Genomic DNA, 27,489 nt, shown 5'->3' with positions numbered 1-27,489 from the left:
ATCCTCTAGCAGCGTGACCCACGGAAAGAGGCCTTGGTGCCTAAAGATACCTGGTTCCAACTCTGCCACTACTTCCTGGGTCTCAGTTTCCCCCTCTTTAAAATGGTCTTAGTTATCTCTAAGCCTTAGAGACTTGAATTATGAGGGCGGGGTGCTTGGAGGAGGCAGATGACAGAGAAGAAGGAAGAAAGAAAAGGGAAGTGGGATAAGGGAGAGAGCACGAGAGTACGGGCAAATATGGGGTGAAAGTGGAGGGGGCTGAGGAACCCAGAAAAAGTAGAGGGGCTGGCCTTTGGGCTCCCAGGAACCCATTATTCCCTTCCGCAGAGATGGAAAGCAGCGCATGGAACCCTGGAGAACCTTAGGACATCAGAGCCAGGATGAGCCTTAGAAGTCATCTAGGCCCATCTCATGAAGGAAGAAACTGAGGCTAGCAGAGTTAGAACTAGGTCTCCCAGCATTTTACAGGGGAGGGAGATAAGGCCCAGAGCCACTTGCCAAGGGCTGTCCAGTGTGACCTCTAAAAGCCAGTGCTGCGGGTGCTGAAGCAGACAGGGTAGATGGTATGCGCTGGGTCATGTGCTCCTCTCTTCCCCATATGCACACTCACTATCCTGAGTGAGACTTTTCTTTCCACTTGTTCTAGCTGAGGAAGAGAGGGAGGGAATATGTGTGTCCAGGGAGAGGAAATGGGTCCTACTTCCTGATTCAATCCTATTTAGTGCTCATTCTTTCCAGAGACCAGCTTTGTGAGAAAACCCCATCTGCCCTCTCTCTGACAGGGAAATCAGTCAGTCAATAAACATGTATTAAGGGCCTACTATGTGCCTGGCAGCCATCAGTCAGAGAACTACAGAATATTGGGTCTGGAAAGGACTTTTGATACCTTCTCCTTCCAGTTTCTCTTAAAAGAAGGGGCAGCTGAGACCCAAAGTGATTTGTCCAAGGTCACGCTGAGTTAGCATCCTAGGCGTGGGACTAGACCCCAGAGCTCCTGAATCCCCTAGTCCAAGACTCTTCTATGGGACTGATTGACACCCGTAAGTCAATCTGCAGGATCTAATCAGTCTACTGGCCGGTGGGGAGCTAGAATTCTGGACCTGCTCCCTTTCCCTTGCAATGCTTAGGAATTCCCAAGGTTCTTTCTCCTTCTTTTAGTAGATCTTAGCTTCGAGATAGCAATAATTGCAACTGCCATTTGGCACAGCGGGTATCCTAAAAGTCTTAGTTCAATTTTAAGCTTTAATGGCTTAATTTTTTTCAATCCAATAAATACTTATTAAGTACCTATTACATGCCAGGTACCATGCTAATCACTGGAGATATAAAGAATTTTTAATTCAATAATTTATTAAAGGTTAAAACTATTACTAAGCCTTTTGGGACATATATATTATATTAGAGTCTTGGACTCTACATTTAGACTTTGGAGACATATATGGGAGTCTTAGACTCTCTACTTAGACTTTGGGGACATATATATTATATGGGAGTCAAAAATACTGTATGCCCACAGAAGTGTGATTTGCCCAGAGTTACACAGCTGGTAAGTATATGGGGCAGAATTCAAATCTTGGTCTTCCTGTCTCCAAACCAGTGCTCAGTCCACTACACAAACCTTCCTGGCCTTTAACTCAGCCAAGAATCCCTCCTCTTTGGCCTCTGTCTGGCAAGGTCTGGTTTCAGCCAGGTAGAACTGACCCCCTCCCCTGGAGCTGCATTCTATCCCATGGTTACATTCCCTCATTCCCTGCGGCCTGAGCCAGCATCCAAGCCAACGAGCTAGCCAAAGTCACACGTCAATTCCAAGGAGCTGATAAGGGTCTGGTGGTACCGATTTCAGTCCCAGAGTCAGATAACAACCAGCAGAGCTGGAATCTTTGTTTCCTAAAAAGAATAGAAGATCCTGTTTTGTAGCCATCTGCTTCCTGGCACATTTTCTTATCTCAAGAGACTCCTCCTGCACTTCAGAGAGAAAGGTTCCCCAGGCGCAAGCTTTAGGTTCACAGAAAGAGCCTTGTGGGCAGGGCAGGTGTGGGTCCTGCCTCAGAACCAGGGATCACCCAGACTGAGATTGCCCCTGGGTTACCCGAGAAAATGTTTGGCTGGAGGAGGGAGACTTAGAGGGCATCCAATTCAGGGGGTTTTACCTGGGGGTCCATGAACTTATTTTTTAAATATTTTGAAAACTATATTCCAATATAATTGGCTTCATTTTCATTTTATGCATTTAAAACTATGCTTCTGGGCAGAGACCCTGTTAGTTTCCCTAGATTGCTGCCATCGAGGTCCACAGCTGCAGTAAAGGTTCAGAACCTCTGATCTAGCCCAAATTCCACCATTTAGAAAGGGCCTAGGTGACTTGTCACCAAGGTAGCAAACCGTGGAGGGATCTGAACCCAGATCCTTTGACCACCAAATCCAGTAGTCTTTCCTAGTTTCAGCTCCTCCATAGGAACAAAGAGAGTCATCACCATTTCTTCTTCTTCCTCTCTCCCTCCCACCAGTCGGGCCCTGTGCTAGACATGCCCGTCCCCTCCAGCTTTAACGATGTGGGCCAGGACCGCAAGCTTTACAGCTTCATTGGCTGGGTGTGGTATGAGCGGCAAGTGTTGGTGCCCCGGAGCTGGACCCAGGACCCAGGCACCAGGGTGATGCTAAGAATTAGCAGTGCCCACTACTATGCCATTGTGGTGAGCACCAGGGCTGGGGTTAAGGGAGCGAAGACAGAGTACACACTAGGGTGTGTGTGTGTGTGTGTGTGTGTGTGTGTGTGTGTGTCTGTCTGTCTGTCTGTCTGTGTGTCCCACTCCTAACATCTACTGGCTGTGTGACCCTAAGCCACTTCTGATACCAGTGTGGTGTGCCAACCAGGCTGCTCTGGGTCCTGTCCTCACAGGGCCTCTCCTGACTTCAGAGTCTCCCAGGGGCCTTTGTCAGAACATTGGCTCCTCTCTGCCGGGCTACCCTCCCAGGCCCACCTTCCCCTTAAAGAGTCACTTGAATGTGAGAAACCCAGGGCAAGCAGCCCTGGGTAGAAGATTCTATTGTCACTCCTTACATTCCCAGACAGGGTCGGTTGCCATGTCCTTAAAAAGAAAAAGAATCCTTGCTAGTTTTTACTTTCACGTCTTAATTTCCAAATACGTCCCTCCTCTTCTTCCACTCTGAGAGTCAACCTTTGTAAAAAAGGATAAGAAAGAGGAAGGAAAAAGCCAGTTGAGCAAAACTGACGTGTCGGCCGAAGCTGGCTGTGTATGCAGTGCTCATACCCAGCACCCCTCACCTCTGCAAAGAAGGGAAGGAGATGCATTCTCATATCTCTTCTTTGGGGTCAAGCTTGGGCATGACGAAGAGACAACATTCAGGTTTGATTGGGGGGTCATTCTCCATTTATATTGTAGTTCTTGTCTACAAGGAGGCAGCTGGGTGACTCAGCGGATGGAGTGCTGGCCTGGAATCAGGAAGACCAGAGTTCAAATCCAGCCTCAGACAATGACTAGCTGTGTGACCCTGGATGGGTCACTTGACCTCTGTTTGTCTTAATCTGCTAGAGAAGGAAATGGCAAACCACTTTAGGAGTTTTGCCCGTGGACAGTATTGCCTGGCTTGCCATGGTCCACGGGGTCACAGAGTCAGACATGATTGAACGAGCTCCTGTGGACATCGTTCTCCTGGCTCTGCTCCCTTCTGTTTGCCTCAGTTTACCCAAGTCTTCTTCGGTCGCCATTTCTTGTGCCCCAGTAATACTCATGTCTCACCATGAGCCATTCTTCAGTCGGTGTGGTCATTGCATTACCTTTGTGAAGCGCACAAGACTAGCTTGTTGTGTGTGAGTGTGTGTGTGTGTGTATGTGTGTGAGTGTGTGTGTGAGTGTGTGTGTGTGTGTGAGTGTGTGTGTGTGTGAGTGTGTGTGTGAGTGTGTGTGTGTGAGTGTGTGTGTGTGAGTGTGTGAGTGTGTGTGTGTGTGTGTGTGTGTGTGTGTGTGTGGAGCGTGCAAGTCTCTGACCTCTCACGTGGGTGGCCCCGCCCTGCTCATTGTCCTTGCCCCTCACTCACCTCCGCTCCCCTGCCTGCTTGTTTGCAGTGGGTGAACGGGGTCCACGTGACTGAGCACGAGGGTGGCCACCTCCCCTTTGAAGCCGACATCAGCAAGCTGGTCCAGTTCAGTCCTGGGGAGCTCAATCGCATCACCATTGCCATCAACAACACCCTCACGCCCCACACGCTGCCACCGGGCATCATTGAGCACATGACCGACAGCTCCCGGTGAGCAGGCCCCCTCAGCCGCCCCAAGCCCCAGCTGGGCTCCTGGGAAACACTCGAGCCTTCACAGGGTCACAGATCCAGACCTCCTCATTTGACACATGAGAAAACTGAGGCCCGGGAAGGTTAGATGTATGAGGATCCTAAATCTAGAGCCCTTTAGACAACCTCCTCATTTTACAGATGGGGAAACTGAGGCCCCTAAAGGTAAGTGACTGCCCGAGGTGTTGTTCAGTCATTTCAGTTGTATCCGACTCTCCATGACCCCATTTGGGGTTTTCTTGGCAAAGATACTGGAGTGGTTTGCCATTTCCTTCTCCAGTTCATTTTTCAGATGAGGAAACTGAGGCAAACGGGGTGAAGTGACTTGCCCAGGGTCGCCCAGCCAGTAAGTATCTGAGACCAAATTTTGAACTGAGGAAGATAAGTCTTCCTGACGCCAGACATTATGCACTCTGGTGCCCTTAGCAGCCCCAGGTATGAACCTCGGAGCCCCCTGTCCTCCTGCTCCAGGGTCAGCCCTTTGACCCCTGGGCCAGGCCCTACATATGGAAGTAAGAGCCAGGGAGAGCTGATGTGAACTCACTGCTGAAGGGCTGAAAGCGCTCCTTTCCTTTCCTCCCAAAACCCAGGTATCCCAAGTATTATTTTGTTCAGAAAACAAATTTTGACTTCTTCAACTATGCTGGGCTGCACCGCTCTGTCTTCCTCTACACCACCCCTGTCTCCTACATCGATGACGTCACGGTCACCACCGACGTAGACCAGGGCACAGGTGAGGGGCCCCGGGCTGCCACTGGGAGAGGAGGGAAGGGCTCAAATCCACTCTAAGCCTCTGGCTACATCATGCCCACCTCCAGGCCTGAAGCTGGGCATCACCTCCTATTCAGAGACATCCCTAGGGGCCATCCCGGGGGTCTCTCCACCCCTTCGAGGATTCCCCGAAGTCTGACTCAGGATTACAGAATGCTCAAGGCAGATGAAGCAGTCAGCAGAGGCTGAAGGCTAGAGAGGGCCAGTGGCTTCTACCACCATTCCATTGAGCTCTCCAGGCCCCTGACCCCAGGAAGGCTCTTTCTTCTGTACCCAGATGCCACCCGCTTACATCATGCAGCCCAAGCCCAGGACCGTGGGTACCAGAGGGACTGCTCCTGGGTCTCTGTCTTGGGGTGTTGCCCTTGAGGCGCTGATGTGTCTTTGTCTCCTCCAGGGCTGGTGAACTACGAGATCGTGGTAAAAAGCAATGAGAACTTTGAGCTAGAGCTTCTTCTCTGGGACAAGGAAGGGAGAGTGGTGGCCAAGGGAATGGGGGCCCGGGGCCAGCTAGCAGTGCCCAGCGCCCAGCTCTGGTGGCCTTATCTGATGCATGAGCAGCCTGCCTACCTGTACACGCTCGAGGTAACATCTCTGCCCCGGGTGGGAAGCTTCCCGTCCCACATGCTCCATTTGGCGGCCCAATTAGAGGTCTTGGTAGGGAAAGGAGGCCCTTAGGAAAATGTTTCCCAGCCTACGCAGGCCTCCGATGAGAGCTCACATTTGCGTCACATAAAGAACGTGTAACTGGAAAGCAACAAAATCTAAGAAATGCTAAGAATTCCTATCCCCAGAGGCAGAAAGTGAGGAGGCCCAGAGAGGTCACTGGATGATTGCTAGGTTTAGAGGTGGCCCTCATCCAGTCCAACTTTCTTATTTTAAGTTTTTTCACTAAAAATCTACTTTCTCTCCTTTCTACCTACCCTTCTGGAACCACCATTGAAGAAAAAAAAAAAGACAACCTTTGTAACAAATATTCATAGGCAAGCAAAATGAATTCCTGGTCTAATTCCAAAAAATATAGCTTCATCTGCTACCTGAATCCATCCCCTCTCTGTCTGGAGGTGGATAGCCTGTTTCATCATGCAGCCTTATTATACAGATGAGGAAGTTAAGGCCCAGAGGTGTCACTGATTGCATTGATTACTCTAAATCAGTGGGCAGCTACGGGGTACAGTGGACAGTGCACTGGGGCTGAAGTCAGGAAGACCTGAGTTCAAATTTGGTCTTAGATACTTACTAGCTGTGTGACCCTGGGCAAGTCACTTAACCTATTTCTGCCTCTATTTCTCCAACCATAAAATGGGAATAATAACAATACTTACCTTGCAGGGTTGTTGTGAGGATCAAACGAGATAGTATTTGTATGACATTAGCACATAGTAGGTGCTTTTTAAATGCTTACCCCCTTCCTCCCTGCTCCAAGTAGAAACAGATCCCCGCCTGCTGAATACTGGCTTAGAAAATTACAAATTAACATTACTGATGTTGTATTTTTATTTATTTGGTTAAACATTTCCCAATTACATTTCCATCTGTGTCTGGAGGCACTGGGGAGGAGCCCTGAGCCTCACCTGACACCACTGCTATAGATCAAAGATTTAGCACCGGGGAGCCACATCCAGACCCTTCATTTTACATTTGAGGAAACCGAGGCCTCTAAAGGTCAAGTGACTTGCCCGGGGTTACACAGCTAACAAATATCAGAACCAGAATTTGAACCTAGCTCTCTCCTGATTCGAAGGCCAACCAGCTTTCTGCTCCACCATACTGCCTGTCGACCTCTTTACCCACTCTAGCCCTGAGATGGCTCATGTCTTTCTTTTTTTTTATTTGAAATAAGATTTTTTTCCTTTCTTTTTTAAAAATTTATTTATTTTTAGTTTTCAACATTCACTTCCATAAGATTTTAAGTTCCAAATTTTCTCCCCATCTCTCCCCTCCCCCCTACCCCAAGACAGTGTGTAAATTGATATAGGCTCAACATATACTATGTTCCCATTAAACCTATTTTCATATTAGTCATGTTGTAAAGAAGAATTAGAACCAATGGGAGAAACCACGAGAAAGAAGAAACAAGCCAAAAAAAAAAAAGAGAGAGAGAGAGCAAATAGTATGCTTTGATTTGTATTTAGACTCCATGGTTCTTTCCTCGGATGTGGAGAGCATTTTCCAACAGGAAACTCTTGGAGTTGTCTTAGATCCTTGCATTGCTGAGAAGGGCTAAGTCTATCAAAGTCAGTCATCACACAATGTGGCTGTTACTGTGTACAGTGTTCTCCTGGTTCTGCTCACTTCATTCAGCATCAGTCCATACAAGTCTTTCCAGGTTTTTCTGAAGTCAGCCTGTTCATCATTTCTTATAGCACAATAGTATTCCATTATATTCATATGCCACAATTTGCTCAGCCATTCCCCTACTGATAGGCATTCCCTCAATTTCCAATTCTTTGCCACCATAAAAAGAGCTGTTATAAATATTTTTGTACATGTAGGTCCTTTTCCCGTTTTTATGATCTCTTTGGAATACAGCCCTAGAAGTGCTATTGCTAGGTCAAAGGGTATGCACATTTTTATAGCCCTTTGGTATCACATCATCTGCAAAGAGTGATAGCTTTGTTTCTTCTTTGCCTATTCTAATTCCTTCGATTTCTTTTTCTTCTCTTATTGCTAAAGCTAATGTTTCTAATACCATATTGAATAACAGTGGGGATAATGGACATGTACTAGAGTATTAAAAACCTCACAATCCAATGCAGAGAGGCAGAAATATTAAATGCATCCTTTTCAGATCATGGCCAATTTTTGTGTAGGTGCCATGTACCACTGAGAAAAATGTATATTCCTTTCTATCCCCATTCAATTTTCTCCAGAGGTCTACCATATCTAACTTTTCTAAAATTACATTCACCTCCTTAACTTCTTTCTCATTTATATTAAAATGTGCTCCCTAATTTTTTGTGACTCCATTTATTCCTGTGCTCTCTTGTGTTATTAATATAATTTAGTCTATTCTTTCTCATTTATTTTATGGTTAGATTTATTTAGTTCAGAGAGGGGGAGGTTGAAGTCCCCCACTAGAATAGCTTTGCTGTCTACTTCTTCCTGTAACTCACTTAACTTCTCCTCTAAGAATCTGGATGCTGTACCACTTGGTGTAATATGTTTAGTAATGATATTACTTCATTGTCTATGGTGCCTTTTAGAAGGATGTAGTTTCCTTCCTTATCTCTTTTAATTAGATCTATTTTTGCTTTTGCTTTGTCTGAGATCAGGATTGCTACTCCTGCTTTTTTTACTTCAGCTGAAGCATAATATATTCTGCTCCAGCCTTTGACCTTTATTCTGTATGTATCCCTCTGCTTCAAATGTGTTTCTTGTGAACAACATATTGTAGGATTATGGTTTTTAATCCACTCTCCTATCCACTTCTGTTTTATGGGAGAGTTCATCCCATTCACATGCACAGTTATGATCACTGTTGTTGCCTTTCTCTCCATTTTATCCCCCCCTACCCCATTTATGCTTTTCTCTCTTCTTTCTCCCTTTCCCTCCTCACTAGAGTTTTGCTTTAGACCACCACCCTCAGTCTTCCTTCCCTTTTATCAGCCCTCTCCCTTTTCTTTCCCTTTCCTCTTACTATTTCTTCCCTCCCTTCTATTGAGATGGCTCATTTCTAACCATTTAGAAACCAGGAGAGGGTCCGAGTGGACAGTGGGAAGACTACAATTGTCTGATTCCTTTGAATCTTGGTGTAGAGGCCACCAGGGCCTGGGTCTTCCTCATTTAATTTTTTCTGATCGTTTTGGGCCCGGGTCCCTGGTGTCTGAGCACTGACCATGCCCTCTACCCACCCTTACATCCTAGTAGGGCCAGGGGTTGGTTTTTCTTTGTAGGAGATGATGCTGCCTGGGAGAGGTTCCCCCATGACCCTTATGTCCTGTGCTTTGGGAATGGCAGGTGACCCTCGTGGTACAGACAGGAGCCGGCATTGTGTCTGACGTCTACACCCTTCCCGTGGGCATCCGCACCGTGGAGGTCGTACACAACCAGTTTCTCATCAACGGAAAACCCTTCTATTTCCATGGGGTCAACAAGCATGAAGACGCTGATGTGAGAGATGGGCTCAGGGGTAGGGGCGAAAACAGGGGTGTGTGGGGAGGTCAGTCTAAAAGCAAAGGCATCCATCTCTTGGCATCAACCCAACCCAACCAGCATTACTAATAATAACCTGGCACTATGCAAAGCCCAGGGGTGGCAAGACAAAAAAAAAATAAATAAAACCCAAAACAACAAATCAGTCCCTGACTCGAGGAGCTTACGTTCTCCTGAGGGAATATCACATGTATCCAGGTCACTACAATATAAGAGAGTAAAGGGGGCAAAGGAGAGATCAGAGATCAGAACTGGAGATCAAAATTTGAGGAGGGAGGAGACAGAGGAGGGAAGGCCCCACCAAGATGGTGGTGCCTGAGCTGAGCCTAAAAAAATATGATGGGGGCAGCTAGGTGGCGCAGTGGATAGAGCACCGGCCCTGAAGTCAGGAGGACCTGAGTTCAAATCCGGCCTCAGACCAAACACTTGACACGTACTAGCTGTGTGACCTTGGGCAAGTCACTTAACCCCGATTGCCTCACTTTCAAAAAAAAAAAAATATGATGAAGGGCAGAGGCAAAGAGGATTGCATGCTTGGCATGGGGACCAGCCTCTTCAAAGGCATGGTGGTGGGAGATTCTGAAGTTTGGGGAATAGCTCATGATCTAGCTCAGCTGAAGAATGTCACGTGGGAGGGAACATGGAATAGTTTGTAAGGTAGGTGACAGGTCTTCCACCTTGTGGAATGCCTTGAAATCCAGGCCGAGGAGGCTGGATGGGATCCCGTTGGCATGAGGAAGCCATGGAGGAGTTTTGAGCAGGCTTAATTACCCTATCACTCCCCTCCTCAGTAAACACCCCTGGGATCAAACCCAAATTCCTCTTTTGCATCTGGAGCCCTCCACAACCTGACTCTGGGCTACATTTCCAGACTTCCTATAGGAGGTCCCCCCACGAACTCAATGGACTTTCTTTTTAAGCCTTTGTGTCCCCAGGGCCTGGCACACAGTGGGAGCTTAATAAACGCTGGCTGGCTAACTGCTTTGGGGAGACTGGAGGCAAGGAGGCCGTCAGGAGAGTCCAGCTGAGTTAGGGCGATGGCCATGGGAGGCAGAGGGACAAGCTCTTCCCCTCGGGAGCCGGAACAAAGCACAGAGAGATGATGCAGCACGGGGCCTTCCCTCAGCCACCCTGGAAGGCCACACGTGCCGCAGTGCCGTCTCTGGGGTCAGGCCTAGGTTGGGTGACCAGTGGGGTGATGAGGCAAACACAGGAGAACACCCCGGCGGCTCTGCCCGTGTACCCCCGCCCCCCATGGAACAGGAAGGAGGCTTGCCATGACCTCCTCAACACGGGTCCCCATCATCTCCATCCCTAGATCCGTGGGAAGGGATTCGACTGGGCTCTGGTGATGAAGGATTTCAACCTGCTCCGGTGGCTGGGCGCCAACTCTTTCCGCACCAGCCACTACCCCTACGCCGAGGAGGTGATGCAGCTCTGTGACCGATACGGGATCGTGGTCATTGACGAGTGTCCGGGCGTGGGCATCGTGCTGCCGTGAGTGTCCTCCTCCTGAGCCCCCTGGTGCAGTGGGGCGGGTGCTGGGGCATTCAGGGGACCCCTGCGCCGTCCTAGCTATGTGACAGTCACTGTGCCTCGGTTTCCTCCTCTGTAAGAGGAGGGAGTAGAACCCGACGACCTCTGAGGTTCCTTGAGTTCTCCATCTGTGATCATCCTACACGGCTGGTTCGCCGGGCCAATGCGGACTCCTCTCCCTTCTCCCCCACAGGGAGAGCTTTAAGAACATCTCTCTGCAACACCACCTGGAGGTGATGGAGGAGCTGGTCCGGAGAGACAAGAATCACCCATCCGTGGTCATGTGGTCTGTGGCCAACGAACCTGTCTCCTGGCTGGCGCCTGCTGCCTACTATTTCAAGTGAGGACCTTCTCTGGGGGCGAGGCTTCGAGCTGTGGGGTGGGCAGTCCTCAGGGTGGTCTTGGGGACGTCTGCTTAGAGCGAGAAGCATTGGTACAGGAAACCATGCTTCCGTCCTGGCATCGTCCGGATCACTCGGGGGGCTCGGTGGGATCCAACCCACCAATCAGGATGCCTGTATTAGGAACCTGCCATGTGCCAGATGAAGACAAAAGCTTGCCCTCAAGAAGTTTCCAGTCTACCATGACCTAACTTCCCCGTGCCTTCTCCTTCTGGGGACAGAGAAGCGTAGGCTTTGCAGTCAGGAATCTCAGACTGAGTGGAGATAGCGGAGAAGGGAAACAGACCCAAGGCCACCACACTCAGGGCTGGCCCAACACTATCGGTGAGGGTGTGCAGTGCCTAGGGGGCAGAATGTGGGAGTTGAGAAGTTCCAGGTTCCGGGTTCCAATTCCACAGATGACATGCCCAAAGCTGTGTGACCCTGCTTGTGCTTCAATGTCCTCTTCTGTAAAATGGGTTAATAACAACACCCATGACTTCAGGATTGTTGTGAAGATCAAGTGAGTCAGCACAGAGAAAGTGTTTTTCAAACCTTAAAGTGCTGTATAAATACTAGCTGTCATTTGGGCAAGTCACGCCCTTCCTGGGCCTCTTTCCTCAGTTATTAAACATGGAATTTGGACCAGATGACCTCAGAGGTTCCTCCCAGCTCCAGAACTGTGACCCTGTACTTATAAATGTTAGAGCTCATATGTTCTAATGACCTCAGTTTTTAGTTTTGAGTTTTAATTTTAATTGATAGCTTTTTAAATATTTAAAATTTTTAACTTAAAATTTAAAAAAATTAGGGCATCTAGGTGGCACAGTGGATAGAGCACCAGCTCTGGAGTCAGGAGGACCTGAGTTCAAATCCGGCCTCAGACACGTAACACTAACACTAGCAGTGTGACCCTGGGCAAGTCACTTAACCTCAATTGCTTCATATAAAAAATTTTTTTTAAATTAATACTACCTTTATTTCCTAATATCCTAATATTCCTAATATCCTTCCCAGACAAGCCATATTTATTTGAGGGTTCTTAACCTTTTATATGTCACCACTCCCTTTAAGCAGTCTGGAGAAGCCTATGGGCCGACCTCAGATCACATTTTTAAATTGTGTATTATTTATTTATCATCATTTATTATTTACAGATTTAAAAAAAATTTTTAATATATAATTTTATAATTTTTAAATAAAATACAAAGGAAACCAATTATATCAAAATACAGTTCTCAAAAAAAAAAATTTTTTTTAAGTTCTGGGTCCTAGGTTAAGAAATTTTAAAAGGAAAAGCAAACATTTTAGCAAAACTAACCAAGCGCTCATCCAAGTCTGGCACTCCATGCAGTATTCCATACCCATAGTCCCCTCCCTCTGGAAAGGAGGGAGGAAAGTGCCTTCTTATCTCTTCCTTGAGGCCAAACTGGGTCATTATCATTTCACAGGTGATGCCCTCATTTTGCCAGAAGAAACAGGCCCAGAAAAGGAAATTCTGTATGAATGTTTTACCAGCTTTAGGCAAAATTGTGGATTAGCTAAATTTGTCCTTTTTTGGGGGAGGGGGAATCACAAACCAGTGAACAACAGAGCCTGGCCTATTGTCCCCTGGTGCTAACTGGGCGGGTCCACTGGGCCTCTGAAGGGGGGGCTTCCTTCCCTCCACAGCCAGGCTCAGTCACCCTGAGCCAATAGTCTGGAGAGTTGGTGGCCAGGCCAATTGGCCTCAGGGGCTTTCTCTGAGCCACCCAACCCCCTGTGGAGATTATTCCCTCCCCTCTTCAGGACTCTGTCCTTTGGGGAAAACCAAGGGCAGGTTTGGAGGAGGGTTGGTCAGAACTAGAGTAAGGCATTCTGCAATTTTCCCAGAACAGAAACTTTAAAACTTCAGAAGAGCAGTGTTGGGGTGTGGCAGGGTTAGGAACTTACACTGACTAGCTATGTGACCCTGAGCAAGCCACTTAACCTCTGTCTGCCTCAGTTTCCCCAACTGTAAAAGTGGGGATCATAATAGCACCTCCCTCCCCGAGTTATTGTGAGGATGAAATGAGATGATATCTGTAAAGTGCTGAGCACAGTGCCTGGCACATAGTAGGTGTTTAATGAATGCATATTTCCTTCCTCACAAAAAGGTTTCCCTCCTTTCTTTGCAGAGGTGGGAGACTATGGGTGTGGATTACTGCATATACTGTCAGACCCAGCGGATGCATTGGTTAATTCATAGGATCAAGGATTCCAAGGTAGAAGGGCCTCCAGGGGTCACTGGTGCAATTCATTTTATCAAGTGAAATGATGCACCATCCTGGATGGAGAACAGGAGGAGCCCCCTCTCATTTTATTTGTTTTGTTTTTGGCTAGGCAATGGAGTTAAGTGACCTGCCCAGGGTCACACAGCTAGTGAGTGTTATGTGTTTGAGGCTGGATTTGAACTCAGGTCCTCCTGACTACAGGGCCGGTGCTCTATCCACTGTGCCACCTCGCTGCCGCCCCCTCTCATTGTAGAGAAGGGAACTGAGGCCCATTGAGGGCAAGTGACCGGCCTCAGAGAGGCTGGATTGGAATCCAGGCTGCTGGCTCCCGAGGCAGCACTCTGCCCAGTTCTCCACACACCTCTCAGGGACCTTTGGCTTTATTCCTTGTAATAAAGGTCTGGGGGAAGGAAAGGATAAATCTGGAAATTAATGGAAAAACAAAAGCTATCATTACAAATTAAACTAGGAAGAGAGAGGAAGAAAGGAAGGAAGGAAGGGAGAGAGAGAGAAAGGAGGGAGACCACAGTCATGAAAAGGAGTCAGGGCGGCCATGGTGACAAGCCCATCCATCACCAGCAGGGGAGCTGAAACCGTGGAAAGGTCAGTGGCCGGAAGTCTAGTGCCACGAGCCAGTGGTCACTTCTCTCCACTGAGCCTCCATTTCTTCCTATTATTATAAAGATCTCATTTGATCCTCACAACAACCCAATGAGTCCTTGTTTTGTGAATGTAGATGAGAAAATAGTTTGTCCCCATTATCCCCTATTATCCCCATTTTGAAGATGAGAAAACTGAAGCAGAGGTTAAGTGACTTGCCCAGGGTCACACAGCTAGTAGGCATCTGAGGTTGGATTTGAACTTAGGTCTTCCTGACTCCAGGCCCAGTGCTTTTCTGTTGGCCCAGGAGATCTCTAAAGACCCCTTCTAGGACTGACACTTCATAATCAGTGCAGAGACATTATTATAGGAGGCTTTAATACAGTCACATAGGGACACATTGGTCACGAGGGGTCCCTCGCTCAGAATGACTGGGAAATAGTCGCTGGCTGGGCTCTATCTATGAGGCCTTTAGAACAGGCAGCTTTAAGCAGAGAGCATTTTCCTAGCCCCCAGCCCACTACGGGTTATCCACTCTGGGCTGCTTCCACTCTAGGAAATCAGAAGACCCTCTGCTCCCCTTCCCCACCCTGCCCCCCTAGAGCCTCAGGCCTTTGCCCACTCTTGGAAGCAGAGGCAGGGGCCGTGGAGGAAGCAGGGAGGGTAGCAGAGACCTGCAGCCCTTCCCATTCTGATGGACCACCATGTGTCTTCTGCCGTGAACAGGACCGTGATAGGCCACACCAAAGCCCTGGACCCCACGCGACCTGTGACTTTTGTGTCCAATTCTAGGCCTGAAGTGGATCGTGGGGTAAGCGCCAGGATGACTTCATTTTTTCTACTTCTTACTGGCTTTTGCTTGGTAGCATAGGCTAAAACCAGACGGCGAACATCTGTACGTCCTGGGGCAAAGACAGAGGAGTCTGGCTGTGAGGCCCCGCCCAAGGGAGGCCAGGGAATTCCACTCTCGTCTATGCTGCTTACACCCCCAATTGTGCAAGGGGAGGTGGTGGGACCTAACTGCAAGGACCTAAGCTGGGCGCTGGGCATGTGGCCCAGGCTTAGACCAGCTAACTCCCATGCCGAGTCCAGTCACAGAATGTTACGGCTGAAGGGGCTGCCCATCACCTCCTAGCCTATCCCTTCAATGACAGGAGGACGCTGGCCTTGGTCACACAACTGGCCAGCGACAGAGCCACATCTGGAGCCCGGGGGTCTCTCGCCTAACACATAGTTCATATACCTCCCACTCTCACTGCTGCCTGCCATCTTTAAAACCAGGGGTGAGGAAAACGGTCCCTAGCCCAGCCCACACTTGTTGTTGCTGAGTCGTGTCTGACTCCTGATGACTCCATTTGGGGTGTTCTTGCCATGGAGACTGGAGTGGTTTGCTATTGCCTTCTTCCACCCTACAAATAAAACAGCATTGTGGAGAAGGGAAGGGAAGCATCCCTGCTTTATAGGTATTGTCCTCACAGGATATCACCCAAGTTAGGAGTGGATCAGAAAGCAGAAGTGACCAGAGACGAATCATCATGCTGCCAATGAGTCCTTGTTTTGTGAATGTAGATGAGAAAATAGTTTGTCCACTTTACATGCCCTTCTGTCGCCCAGAGGGCACCCCTACCTTCAAGGACTGCGGAGCTGTCCTCTTAGCAAGATAAGAAATGCCTTACTCCTTCCGTCACTCTGCTTTTCTCCTTCCCTGGCCAACTCTTCCCATGGGTCCAAGCTGGCCCTCCTAACCTCACCTCATTCCAAAGGCATTTGGACCTTCAGCTGTAATGACCCCCACATACACACATGCATGCCCACAAACCAACCCACCCATCCAGGGCTCCCTACACCCTTCCCACCACCTGCATTGTTATGTGGCCCGAGAGTTCAGGGAGGAACAGCAATCATTGGGAGAAGACAGACCACATCAGGGCAAACACAGGTTGGGAGATGAGCAGTTTTATTAGAGACAGGATTATTAAGCTAACGATGGGGAATCACAAATCAAAGCTGTTCCTCTCCAGTACCATGTCACCATTTCAGCTCACTTCTTTTTCCCCTTCTGCCCACCCCCCAAGAAGACCCCTTCTTCCATTCACTAGTGAATCTGACCCCCAGCTCAAAAACCTCACCACCAAACTCCCAAGCGGGATGGTGTCCAGGGGAAGGGTCCCTGGGGGAGAAAATACTGCCAGTGAAATTGGACCTGAACCCCTCCTAAATCTTTACATCATCCTCTACCCCCAGTATTCTGTTCTGTCTCCTGGCCTGCCCCCCCTCCTCTGTTGGTCAGCCAAGATGGGCACAAGCAAAGCCTATTTCAGCCCTTTATTGATCACATCTCCTGCCCACTAGGAGCAGGGCAATCTTTGGAGGCAGAGTTTGGGGAGGAAAACCACTTTGCTCAACTCACATGACCAAACTACCCAGGCCTTCCATATTGAGGGATAGCCTTATCTCCGATATTAAAAATATCAGTCACTCTGAATCCACCTCACATTTTGTGAGTTTGAAAGCAATGCTGTTTTTTGTTGTTTTTTTAAAGACAAGGTGTCCCTATGTCATCTAGGCTGGAAGGGCTCAATCTCATTGCTGATTGACCTGCCCACCACAGCTTTGAACTCCTCACCTTTAGAGGCCTGCTAGCCCTCTCCTCAGCTTCTCTGGTAGCTGGGATTCCAGGTGTACACCATCACACCCAGCTAAAAGCGAGCTTTTAAAATTTCTCTTAGGCACCATATGTGGATGTGATCTGTATAAACAACTACTATTCCTGGTACCATGATTATGGGCACCTCGAGGTGATTCAACTGCAGGTCAACGCTGCATTTGAGAACTGGTATAAATTATACCAGAAGCCGATTATCCAAAGTGAATATGGAGCAGACAACATTCCTGGGTTTCACCAGGTGAGTGGCAGGCACCATGCCAAGCTCATTCTTCTTCTTGGGGTGAGGTTTAGTGGCCAGGAGCTTTCCTTCTCTGTCCCATTTCCAGTGGTATTTGCAGTGGTAGGGAGGCCACTCTTGGGCCCCGGTTACATTTTGTCTCTTATGGAAGCTAATGAGTTTGAGCCCATGATCCTCCTCCATCTCTGGGGTTGGATTTCTCCTTTCTGTCTCTCAGAGAGCCTGCGCAAGGGCCAGAGAATTTCCCACTTGACTACAATTGCAGGCCTGGAGTTCTCCCTTTGGACACCCTTAGGACTGAATAGTGGATTCCCTTCTTTTTAAGCTCAGTCTGGCCCCACTAAAATGTCGTCCCTATGCTAACAGATGCAGGCAGACCCCCTTTTCTGTTGAGATTTTAAAAAATGCTTCTGATGTTCATATGCTCTATAAACGTGTGATGGTCGCACATCCAAGGACCTCATTGCAGTGGCCATGTGACCCCCAAACAGGCATTGTTCCTGAAACTAAAGCCTATTATTCTCCCTCATGGGCAGTGAAGGGAAGTGTCAATCTTTTTTCATGGACACCTTCTCAGAATAATGTTTTAAAATGCCCAAGTCCATAGGATTGCGGAAGAAACCAAAGGTTAGTATAAAGGTATAATTCTTATCCCTTTTAAGTTCATAGAGGCCCTACTCAAGATCGTGGGGCCCATGGACCCTGAATTAAGAATTCCCTGCTCTCTACATGCTTTTCTGGCATTTGCTTAGCATCTAATTCCTCATTCACCCTTTTAGGAGGTGGTGGGGAAGAGAAGAAATGGTGATACAGAAAATGGAGTGCTCTAAAAATTCTCCTCCTAAACTCGGACCCATGTTACTACACACAACTCCAATGAATAATCCAGCTAGATTCTGTTTCTAATGTTAGGATAAGGGCCCAACTTGTAATTTTATTGTTTTAGAGAATCCCCAGGTGAAGAAATTCCCTCTCCCAATGCACACTGGCACCTTCTTTGTAACATTGGATTGATTGTGTGTGTGTGTGTGTGTCTGTGTGTGTGTGTGTGTCTGTCTGTCTCCTCCCGGTTCTCTATCCACTATACCACATACTTCCTTTTCAACCTTTCTGTGCTCCAAGCCACCTTTGGTACTAGGTCAGGACATCCAGCAGATTACTCTCCCTAGTTGGGATAAATCATCAGAGAAAATCATGGCCTTTGCCCTCCACTACTAGAAAACATGCTTCTTGAGTCTCCTCTGTGGAGGCATCAGAGACACCAAAAGGCGGCGGGCCCCCTCTGTTGCAGCCAGCCTCACTTCCAACGCCCTTAGCCTTAGCTGCCAAGAAGCCAAGAGTTAGCTAGGATCTTGGAATTCCAGCCTTCCTCTTGACAAATGCATCTGGCTTAGCTCACCATCAGGGTTAAGAGGTGATAATGGGCAGCACTGAGGTCTCGGGAACTCCAACAACCTTGAAAACCATCTGTGTCCATGGTAGAGCAGGTTGTTTGTTTCATGGAGGACCACCACCCTCCCTGGTCTGCTTTCAGGCATAGCTGCTCTTTGTTCTTTGTCCAGCAGATACCCTGGAAACAAACACCCTATAAAAACTGTTGTTAGTTAGGAGTTTAGACTGTCCTTCTAGTTGGTCAATTCATGGTCTTTGCTGTACAAACTGAACATGGCACCGGCACCAGCACAGCAGGGCAGACTCACTCAAGTCTGCCAAGTCATGCTGCGTGCATCAGCAACTCCTTAGATCTTACCTGACACACAAAAATCCAGGTTGCTACATTTGGACATTCTTTGTGTTTGCACACGTACCCTTTGAGCAGAGCCAGCAAACAAAACGAAGCCTTGGAAGCAAGGCACGGCCACCGCACTAAACGAAGCTCTTAAAGTTCCTTGCATGGATGCATGGTGTAGCATCCAAAGGCCACATGGCTGCCCTGACAGCCTGCCTTGAGGGCAGAGACCCAGACACTAGCTCAGACTTACCAACTTTCATGGACACTGAGACCTTGCCAGCTCCAACCAATGACCCCCACCTTCCCTCCTCTCCATCTCCGCTATGTAGGACCCTCCTCTGATGTTTAGTGAAGAATACCAGAAATTTGTGCTGCAGCAGTATCATTTTGCTCTGGATCAAAAACGCAAAGACTACGTGATTGGAGAGCTTATTTGGAATTTTGCCGACTTCATGACGGACCAATGTGAGTGCCCTGCCTGTCTTCGGCAACTACTAGCTCTCCTTAGTTACAAACACAAGTCATGGGAGGGAGACACATTAGACTGCATGGAGAATTGGCTAGGGAAATCTGGGAATCCGAGGTGCTTTCTCTATAACTAGGATTGTAAACCTTTAACCAAACTTGAAAGCATTTTAGGGTAGAAAAGCCAGTATTTGAGTCAATCTGTCTTATAATGATGGTAGTATGAGTCACTCACTACTAAACTCAGCTGTCATCTAACTTACTTTTTGAACACATCCATTGTCCCGAAGCTGATAAATCCCACTGATCTTTTCCCCCTTTTTTGGTGGGAAGTGGGTAGAACATGAGAGAAATGAACCAGGGTTGCCTCAGAGTAGCATCCTTTCTACTACAAGCTTTTCTTTTTTTTGGGGGGGGGGTATAGCTCTAATCACCCAGACCCATATATTTTTCCTTCTACTATGAGGTAGTTTCTTTTGATAAGTAAACTCCCTTTCCTAATGCCAATCCTGTTCAACAAAATCTAGTCTTGGGGTTGCCTGGGGGACCAGAGAGCTAAGTTGATTTGTAGAGGGCCACACAGCCAGTATATGTAACAGGCAGAACTTGAACCCAGATTTTCTGGATTCCTTGGCTGATTCTATCCTTCAGAGTGCACTGCTGCTCTATGGTCTGAGATAAACTAATTTTCAACAGTGTTGAAAAATACTCAGTCCATTTTCCAAAGCTTATTTGAAGGGACAGACACCTGTTTGACAAAGGTATGGTTTCAAAGAAATACCTCATTTTCAGCTAAACAGGCCCTAGCCAAAACAAAATAAAATGGAGTATGTGCTTGTATCATTTTTTTTTTCTAGCAAAGGTATAAAACTGTAGTTCTGGGTAAATCCTCTAGGAAAGTTATTTCTGAATTCTTGTAATATTTCTAGAAGCCTAGATATGCCATGATATATCATGGACTAGGGTGGAAGAGGAAGCCATGGTCATTAAAGCACATTTTAAGTGTTAAAGCTCAACTAAATAACAAAGAAAGGGTGTGTGGTGATGGGGGGGGGATAAGGCTACAAAAGGGCAAAGAAGAGAGGGAAGGCGGAGAAGAGATAAGGAGACAGAAACCTCTGTTTGACTTGGTGTAAGCAGCTTCTGTGTCAGTCAGGAGTCCCCAACCCTTTCATGGAGACCAGCTGGTATTCATTTAATCAGATTCTCAAGCCCATGCTCACAGTCAGGTTTCTGATCAGAGGAAGTTTACGGGTTCACAGTGAGTTCAATGAGAACCCTGGGGTGGTGCCCGGAGCAGTACCAACCAGTAGATCTCCAACTGCTAGGGGCTTATTTTGAACTTTCTGCTCAAGGGGCCAGATTAAAATATTCTACTCTAGTGTTAGTTTGGGCGTACTACCATAACTAAGCCTTAAGTCAGCCTCAATACCACTTGACTTGGTATAGCCTACTGGCACCATGAGGCATTTCATCACCACTTTGGTTTGGTATGGTTTTGTTTTTTAAATCTGCTTTTCTGAGCTTAAAAACTGTCTCTGCCCAGTTCAGTTTTAAGGCTGGTGAGTTAGGATCTAGTCCATCCATACAAGACAATAGAGAAGATTAACAAAGGGCCTTCACTATGCTTTTTGCCTCGTTTTCAGCACCAAGGAGAGTTATCGGGAATAAGAAAGGAATCTTCACCCGACAGCGACAACCCAAAGGTTCAGCATTCCTTCTGAGAGAACGATACTGGAAAATCGCCAATGAAACCATGTATCCTCATTTAACAGTGACTCCACAGTATTTGGAAAATCGGTTTTTTAACTCCCTTGACCAGAACTGTTTCTAGGGACCAGAGACAAAACCTGCCAGGGAGGGGGGAGCTGCTTGATTTGCAAGGGACTCCTGGATGCCCTAGCAGACAAGAAGAGATGTTTCCAGGGTTATAAACTACACCTTCTGGGGGGGGGGGGGAAGACATGGAACTTTTTGATAATGTTCTGCAAGATGGGATACTGTCAAGTATGAAATGAGACCTTTTTCTAGAACAGAAATACAAGTTTTAAGAATTGGTTATCCAGGGGCAGCTAGGTGGCGCAGCGGATAAAGCACCAGCCCTGAAGTCAGAAGGACCTGAGTTCAAATCCAGCCTCAGACCAAATACTTGACACTTTGTGTGACCCTGGGCAAGTCACTTAACCCCAACTGGCCCCCCCCAAAAAAAGAAAAAAGAATTGGCTATCCTTAAGTGGGAGGACCTCCATAAAAACATATGGCTGAAAAGAATTTGAAACCAGTTTGACAGATTAATGTGCTTTGTTCTCATATGCCCTGTGCAGACAGACTCTTAAAATCAGAATGTTTTAATGACTACACAGTACTAATGGTATGTTGTTACAAAATTGTATGTTTTTCCAACAACAGCCCTGTGCTAACACAAAAGCAAAGCCTGGTCCCTTAACACAGAGGTAGTACGTTTTCCTCCACCCTGGACACCACCAGACTGGCCATGATGAAATAAATGAGAATTTAAAAATAACACATAGGAGACAATGGTTTTCCTTCTTCACAACTATGACTGACCTTCATGAGAACCAACACCCTAAATGATACAATGTGAAGGGGACACTGACTTCACATTGTCTTTACTGAGGTTCATAGCCTCAGTTTTTTTATAGAATTCATTAGACTCATTCACATGATTCTTCCCCTCTTCCCTTTCTGCCCTCTTAGAAGCCAACAATAAAAAAAGTTTTTGACTATACATCACTCTTCTTCACAACCTTGTGATAGAGGTAGTGCAATTATCCTTATCTTCTTTTCACAGATTAGAAAAATGAGGTTTGGGAAGGTGATGGTGACTTCCCCAATTATAGAACCATATATTAAGAACTGGAAGGCCATATAGTCCAATCTCATTTTGCAAATGAGGAAACTGAGGCCCAGAGAGGGTAAATGACTTGCCTAGCAAGTGTCTGTGAGGTAGGATGTGAACTCAGGTTTTTCCAACTCTGAATTCCACACTCTTATCTGTTCCAACAGCCATCTACATGCCTTTTGAGTCCTGGATGCCTCTTCATTGGTCTCTTGAAGTAATTGTTCATAAAAGAGGCCCTTTTATCTAAGAAGCCTCTATCACTTCGACCACCACTGCTCTATTTAGTGCTGGGGGGAAGGAAATAAGAAGATAAGCTTAAGGCTCTAGTCTGCTAGTCCAAGATGACTAACTCTGTCTATGGAACACAGAATTTGAAAAGGGGCTACTCTCACAAACTTCTGTCTTTTAAGTCAACAACCTACCCTCTCCCCATTCTTAGAAGACAATATTTTACAAAACACATGGGAAGAGGCCTCAGTCTCCTCATCTATACAATATGGGGATCAGACCAGATGAGTGACAGCAGTGATCTAATATTGCTCAAAATGAAGTCAATGTGATGAGTTAAGCAAGTCTTCCCTAACACCCATGTTAGCTTTGCTTTCCAAAGCAGTGACTCATTTACTATGCTAGCCAGCCTTTCAAAACAAAGCCAGCACCATTCAAACAGCACCTAGTTGGTCTTTCAAAGAACCATACATTTCTTCTGTCACCAGTGACACAATGCCATGAAGCTTCTCAAAGAGCATCACATTCCACACTATTTCAACACTGACAAAGTCACATATAAAACCATTAGCCTATAAGAGTCACGTCAAAAATGACACCAATCATAACCACTATGATTAATGCTTTACAGATTAAGGAGCTGTCCCATTTCATTGGGCCTGGGACATTGGGAGAGCAAAAACAACATCCATCCCAACTACAAAGGCAAGTGTTCTGAGTATAGATTTCAAAATGCTTAAAATCCCCAGCATTTTTCACCAAAAAGGGACACTGCCACTTTTGAAGACTATAATACTGTCCAAATTCCATGAAACCAAAACTATGAATCTAAAAAAAGAAAACCACTAAACAAATTTCTGTAGACTTGAAGCATTGTAAACAGTAACACCTTAAAGTCATGGATTCTTGACTCCAGACAACCACATACCCACATCACATAATAAAATGGCAGAAATTCCAGGAACTTGGATCTCTAGGGACTCAACAATTCAACCTCTTTACAAATTAATTTTTAAAAAATGAATAATCACAACTTAGTACATATCTAGAAAAGTATTGACTTTTTTTTTTTTTAAAGCATCTAAGGCTCCCCCTGAAGCCCCAAAGGCCTCTGTGTTTAGGTTCACCCAAGCTCCTGATTGGAAATGCAGAACTGCAGGCTAAGAATGATTGCAGCAAAGACTTCCACAGGAAATGTTGACATTTATTTTATACCAAAAAGTTATGTGCAACAAATAAGCATTCTTACATATTTACAGGGTTATTGTCTTTTTTCTACCAGTTAGAAAAATTGTGTCCCACATGTCTTTCACAGAATATATCTATCAATGTTGTTCAGAGGAATATTTGCCTGGTGCCTCTGCTTTAAATGAATGTTTACTTTGGAGATTAAAGCAGTAGTAATAAATATTTCCGATGGAATGCACTACACAGATCGACCCGTGACGAATACTAAGGCCATGCTTTAAGCCAGTTTTACAGAAATGGAACATTCCACCTTCTCTGAACTAATGTAAAGATCACGTTTAATTAAACAAGGTTGGCCAAACCAGAGTCACGGTTTATCAGATGATTTATTGAGGTTTAGTCCACCAAAGTTCAAAGCCCCTATGGCTGGCTGAAGCATCGAGACGGGACAGTTCTGATGGTCAAGGGAGGTCGGTGTTCACGTTGCCCCTTTCAGATGCGAGTTGTTCCTTCAAAGAGGCATCAAAGGTGGGAGGAGGGAAAGTGTTTGTCCCCTTTAAATCTGTGGTATTGGTCTAACACTGATCTTCAGCTGAACTTGTCCAGCCAATAATAACTGTCAGTCTGAGAATTTCCTCCAAAACTTTCCAATGCCATCACAAGCAAGTAGCACAGATTCCAGATTCTACAAGAAATGAAGACTCTTGATGCTTTCTGCTCGTCCATGGCGACATAAAACCATGAGAGCTGAAGCCGGTCAGGGTTTAGTCTTCGTCATTTTCTACCTCTCTGCCTTATCCTATGTGTCTGTAACCCACGAAACCCTAAGATTTCTGGCAGCCAATTTTTTATTAATTTTTTGCTCTTCTGTCTGAAAATAGTCAAGTCCACACACTTTGGGACTCTTAGTAGTAACGGATTTAATGAGAAGTTGCATGAAATACAAGTACAATTCCTGGCACACAACTGGTTAACCCTGAGCTATTTCACCAGAAGAGAAAAAGTTTTCACCTCAAACGACATCAGACGACAAAAACAGAAAGGGGAAAGAAAAAAAAAACAATCCCAAACCTCCCCCAGACCCCCTAGAATTTATAATCCCACCACATTTAACTATTTTATCAAATTACATTCAAGACTTACAAAAAGCATGTTAAGAGATCTTCATTTGTTCTGAGTCAATTCACCAATGACATGAAATACAAAAGACCCTGCTTAAAAAAAAAAAAAGCTAGGAGTTTTTAAAATTATCTTTTCCCTAACCCATTCTTCAAAGATGTTGGCAAATCAAGTTAACAGGCTAAAACAAAACATCCAATCCAAAATGCTTTTCCAGTCTACATCAACATTTACATTTGACAAATATGGTGGCTTTTATGGGGGGGGGGGGGGTGCAGGGCAGGGTCAATCAAGAGCAAAAAAAATCATGAAATCAATATTCTTACTATGAGTCCTGGTGCTTACAGAGACAGTTTACAATGAATGATAAGCTTGTACATCAAGCAGCACATATTCATCTCTTTTCTAAGTCTACTAGTCACAGGAATGTATTAAAATAACTTCTATACAATATCTTAACCAGTGGTGTTTCCCCTAAGGCTTATGAGAGGAAAAGAAAGGAAAGCCAGAAGGGTCCCAGTTGAATGTTAGACTCGTGTCCTCTCGTCAAAGTTCAAGCTGTCTGAGAGAGACCTGAACAGCAAGAGAAGTTTGAAGTGTACACCAATGGTTCACACAAAATGTGGTGGGAAACGGTCTCCAGTTGGGACAGGAACGTTTGGAGTGCTTTTGAACTGATGGAATTTCACCACAGCGCTCTTAATCATTAGCCCGTCTCCTCCCAAATCTTAGAAAAGGGAATTTCACTGTATTGCCTTAGCAAAACTGAAACTATTTTTCACAAATATATCAATACTCTCCTCCAAAAAGATCATTGATGTTCAAGCATCATCATTCTCCTAGTGTTCTTAAACCATTAGAGTACAAGAAATTCAGAGAAGAAATTTGTTCTTTAAACATTCACATTCACAGGAAAAGGAAGTTTTTGTTCCAAATGGATTACGCCATTTTTAAATAAATTGGTTTGTAGCTTAGAGTATACATCCAGATCCCTAATATACCTGTTTGGAGGGCACAAAACGCTACTGATTTCATGAACTGAGAGATTTTAGCTGACAAAAATTACCCCACTGTTGCCGACTCTGCAGATTTTGACCTTCTAAGCCTGCTCTGCCCTCCAGCTTCATTTGTTAATTCCTCAAGTCCGGTCAGCTACACTTGGACACGATGGCTAATAGAACTGGAACCAATGCTATTGCTACTACTCAGCTGAAGGACCAGAATGACCACATGCGGTGCTTTTCTAGAGACTTAGAGTTTTTCTATTCCATTCACGTGGGGGGGGGGGGGGGAAAAAAAAAAAACAAGGACACTTTTCTGCCTGCTGAGTTCAACACACAAAATATTTGGTTTAAGGATTGAAGACAGAAGGCACTTTTAATATTCTGTTTTAGGATGTTGACCATAGAAACACACTGTCACAATTTCCATTGGATTTATTCAGATCAGCTTTTTAAAAACTTCTTCACCCTACACTTTCAATGGCTCTTAGAAAGGTTGCCATGCCAGCGCTCCTGGAGCCTCCCTCCCTTCAGTACCTACAAAACTTTCTTTTCCCTTCTAAGCAGACTGAATCTCTTGTGAGAAGTGCAGGGTGTCAGGCCTAAAGTTCACTTCTAAATACAGTACAAATCAGAGATTCTAAACCAGATCATCCTATGTCTCTTTAGTTAGTGCAGAACTCATCCACTCGGAAAATCCCTCTGGAGCTACACAGGACCTCAATCCTCCTTTGCAGTCCTTGGGCTTACTGACACACCTATTACCAATGAGTCATAACACTGCTTGGCTGTCTGGCACCAATTCAAATGAAAAATGTCTGCAGGAAAACTCAACTGTTGGAAGAAATGAAGCCCTTAAGGACCCTTAAGCTAATATCACCAACCCCACCCCCCTTTTCCCATCCTTCCCCGCCCAGAGACACCTTCCTCATGGCCAGGTCTGGTCACTCATCCTGTGTCAGTAACAGTCAGTCCCATTTCATGACTTCACATAAACTTGACTGGGGCCTTCTTTCAACTTCAGTTTCTTCCTCAGAGAAGAGGTGCAGGGAAGTGGACCAACACCCTGAGGGTCCGTGAGGCTGGTTAGTCTGGCAGCCACGGCTACTAGTGCTTTTGTTGAGATGCTACCCACCCGGAGGGGCTTCCTGACTCCTTCCACTATTAGTCAACTACGAGCTGAAAATTCTTCATTGCTACACTTTAAACTAAACTGTAGAGTAAGCTCTGCAGGGATGGATCCAATATTTCTACCTTTATTGACAATATCACATAAATGGATTCTAGTTGAATCTACATGTTTCAATCCATCGGCTAAAAATGTATTACATACTGTAAACATGGCAATATTTAATACAGTATCTATTCTAAAATATTTTCATGTCATGATCACATTTTTAATACCTGAAACTGAATTTATACATGTAAGAGAATTACTAGCAACTGTTGCTTCACTTGACAATTGGGGATTGGGGAGAAAAAACTATACTTTGTTATTTCAGAAACATCTTCAAAGGAAAGTTAAAGCTTGTCTTTGATTGGCTCGGAGTATCCTCTTTTGTATCCATAGTCAAACGGAAGATTGACACAGAAAATAGATAGGGCCCCTTCTAATTAACAGGATTTTTTTTTTTAAAAATCAGTTTAAGATTCTTAGGGAAAAGTGTCTGATATGAAGAATAAAAAAAAATTACTGCAAAATAAACTGAATGGACAAAGGGTCTCCAGACGGTCCGTTGAGAGCTCTCCAGGCTGGATCAGTCCTGTTTAGGCTGCAGCTGCCGTTTCCAGGCTTCATTCAAGTAAACGAGTCGTTTGTAGTTGATGATAAGGAGAAAGAAGTTCAGCATATATGTGAAAAAACAAAGAATGCAAAATTCCTTCAGCACAAAGTACAGAATGTACGCCAGGTACAGGGACCCTATCACAGACACTATCGAGGAGGTCATGAGGATTAAAGCTGCAACTGCACTGGCTGTCATGC

General features: G+C 45.9%; 2 protein-coding genes across 5 annotated transcripts in view; one reads left to right on the top strand and one right to left on the bottom strand.

Annotated features, from left to right (window-relative positions):
* GUSB (glucuronidase beta) overlaps nt 1–24,734 on the top strand; it is a 25,727-nt gene extending 993 nt beyond the window's left edge. Inside the window, exons 2-13 of one of the 4 annotated variants that reach the window (XM_027861902.1) lie at nt 2,508–2,693; nt 4,089–4,270; nt 4,900–5,042; nt 5,478–5,665; nt 9,041–9,193; nt 10,554–10,732; nt 10,965–11,111; nt 14,730–14,814; nt 16,733–16,909; nt 18,971–19,106; nt 20,753–20,864; nt 24,662–24,734. In XM_027861902.1, the coding sequence (XP_027717703.1) occupies nt 2,508–2,693; nt 4,089–4,270; nt 4,900–5,042; nt 5,478–5,665; nt 9,041–9,193; nt 10,554–10,732; nt 10,965–11,111; nt 14,730–14,814; nt 16,733–16,909; nt 18,971–19,106; nt 20,753–20,864; nt 24,662–24,689 (1,716 nt within the window). In that variant the 3' untranslated portion in view covers nt 24,690–24,734. Of the gene's footprint in view, nt 1–2,507; nt 2,694–4,088; nt 4,271–4,899; nt 5,043–5,477; nt 5,666–9,040; nt 9,194–10,553; nt 10,733–10,964; nt 11,112–14,729; nt 14,815–16,732; nt 16,910–18,970; nt 19,107–20,752; nt 21,068–21,563; nt 22,365–24,661 lie in introns of those variants that run through there. The other 3 variants (XM_027861901.1, XM_027861899.1, XM_027861903.1) reach the window with 3 other exon arrangements.
* VKORC1L1 (vitamin K epoxide reductase complex subunit 1 like 1) overlaps nt 23,381–27,489 on the bottom strand; it is a 47,598-nt gene continuing 43,489 nt past the window's right edge. The window contains exon 3 of the mRNA XM_027861904.1: nt 23,381–27,489. Coding sequence (XP_027717705.1) covers nt 27,263–27,489 — 227 coding nt within the window. The 3' untranslated portion in view covers nt 23,381–27,262.

Source organism: Vombatus ursinus, unplaced genomic scaffold (assembly GCF_900497805.2).
Source record: "Vombatus ursinus unplaced genomic scaffold, bare-nosed wombat genome assembly UNPS02014768.1, whole genome shotgun sequence".
NCBI lineage: Eukaryota > Metazoa > Chordata > Mammalia > Diprotodontia > Vombatidae > Vombatus > Vombatus ursinus.
This window is presented reverse-complemented; position numbering and strand designations above follow the sequence as displayed.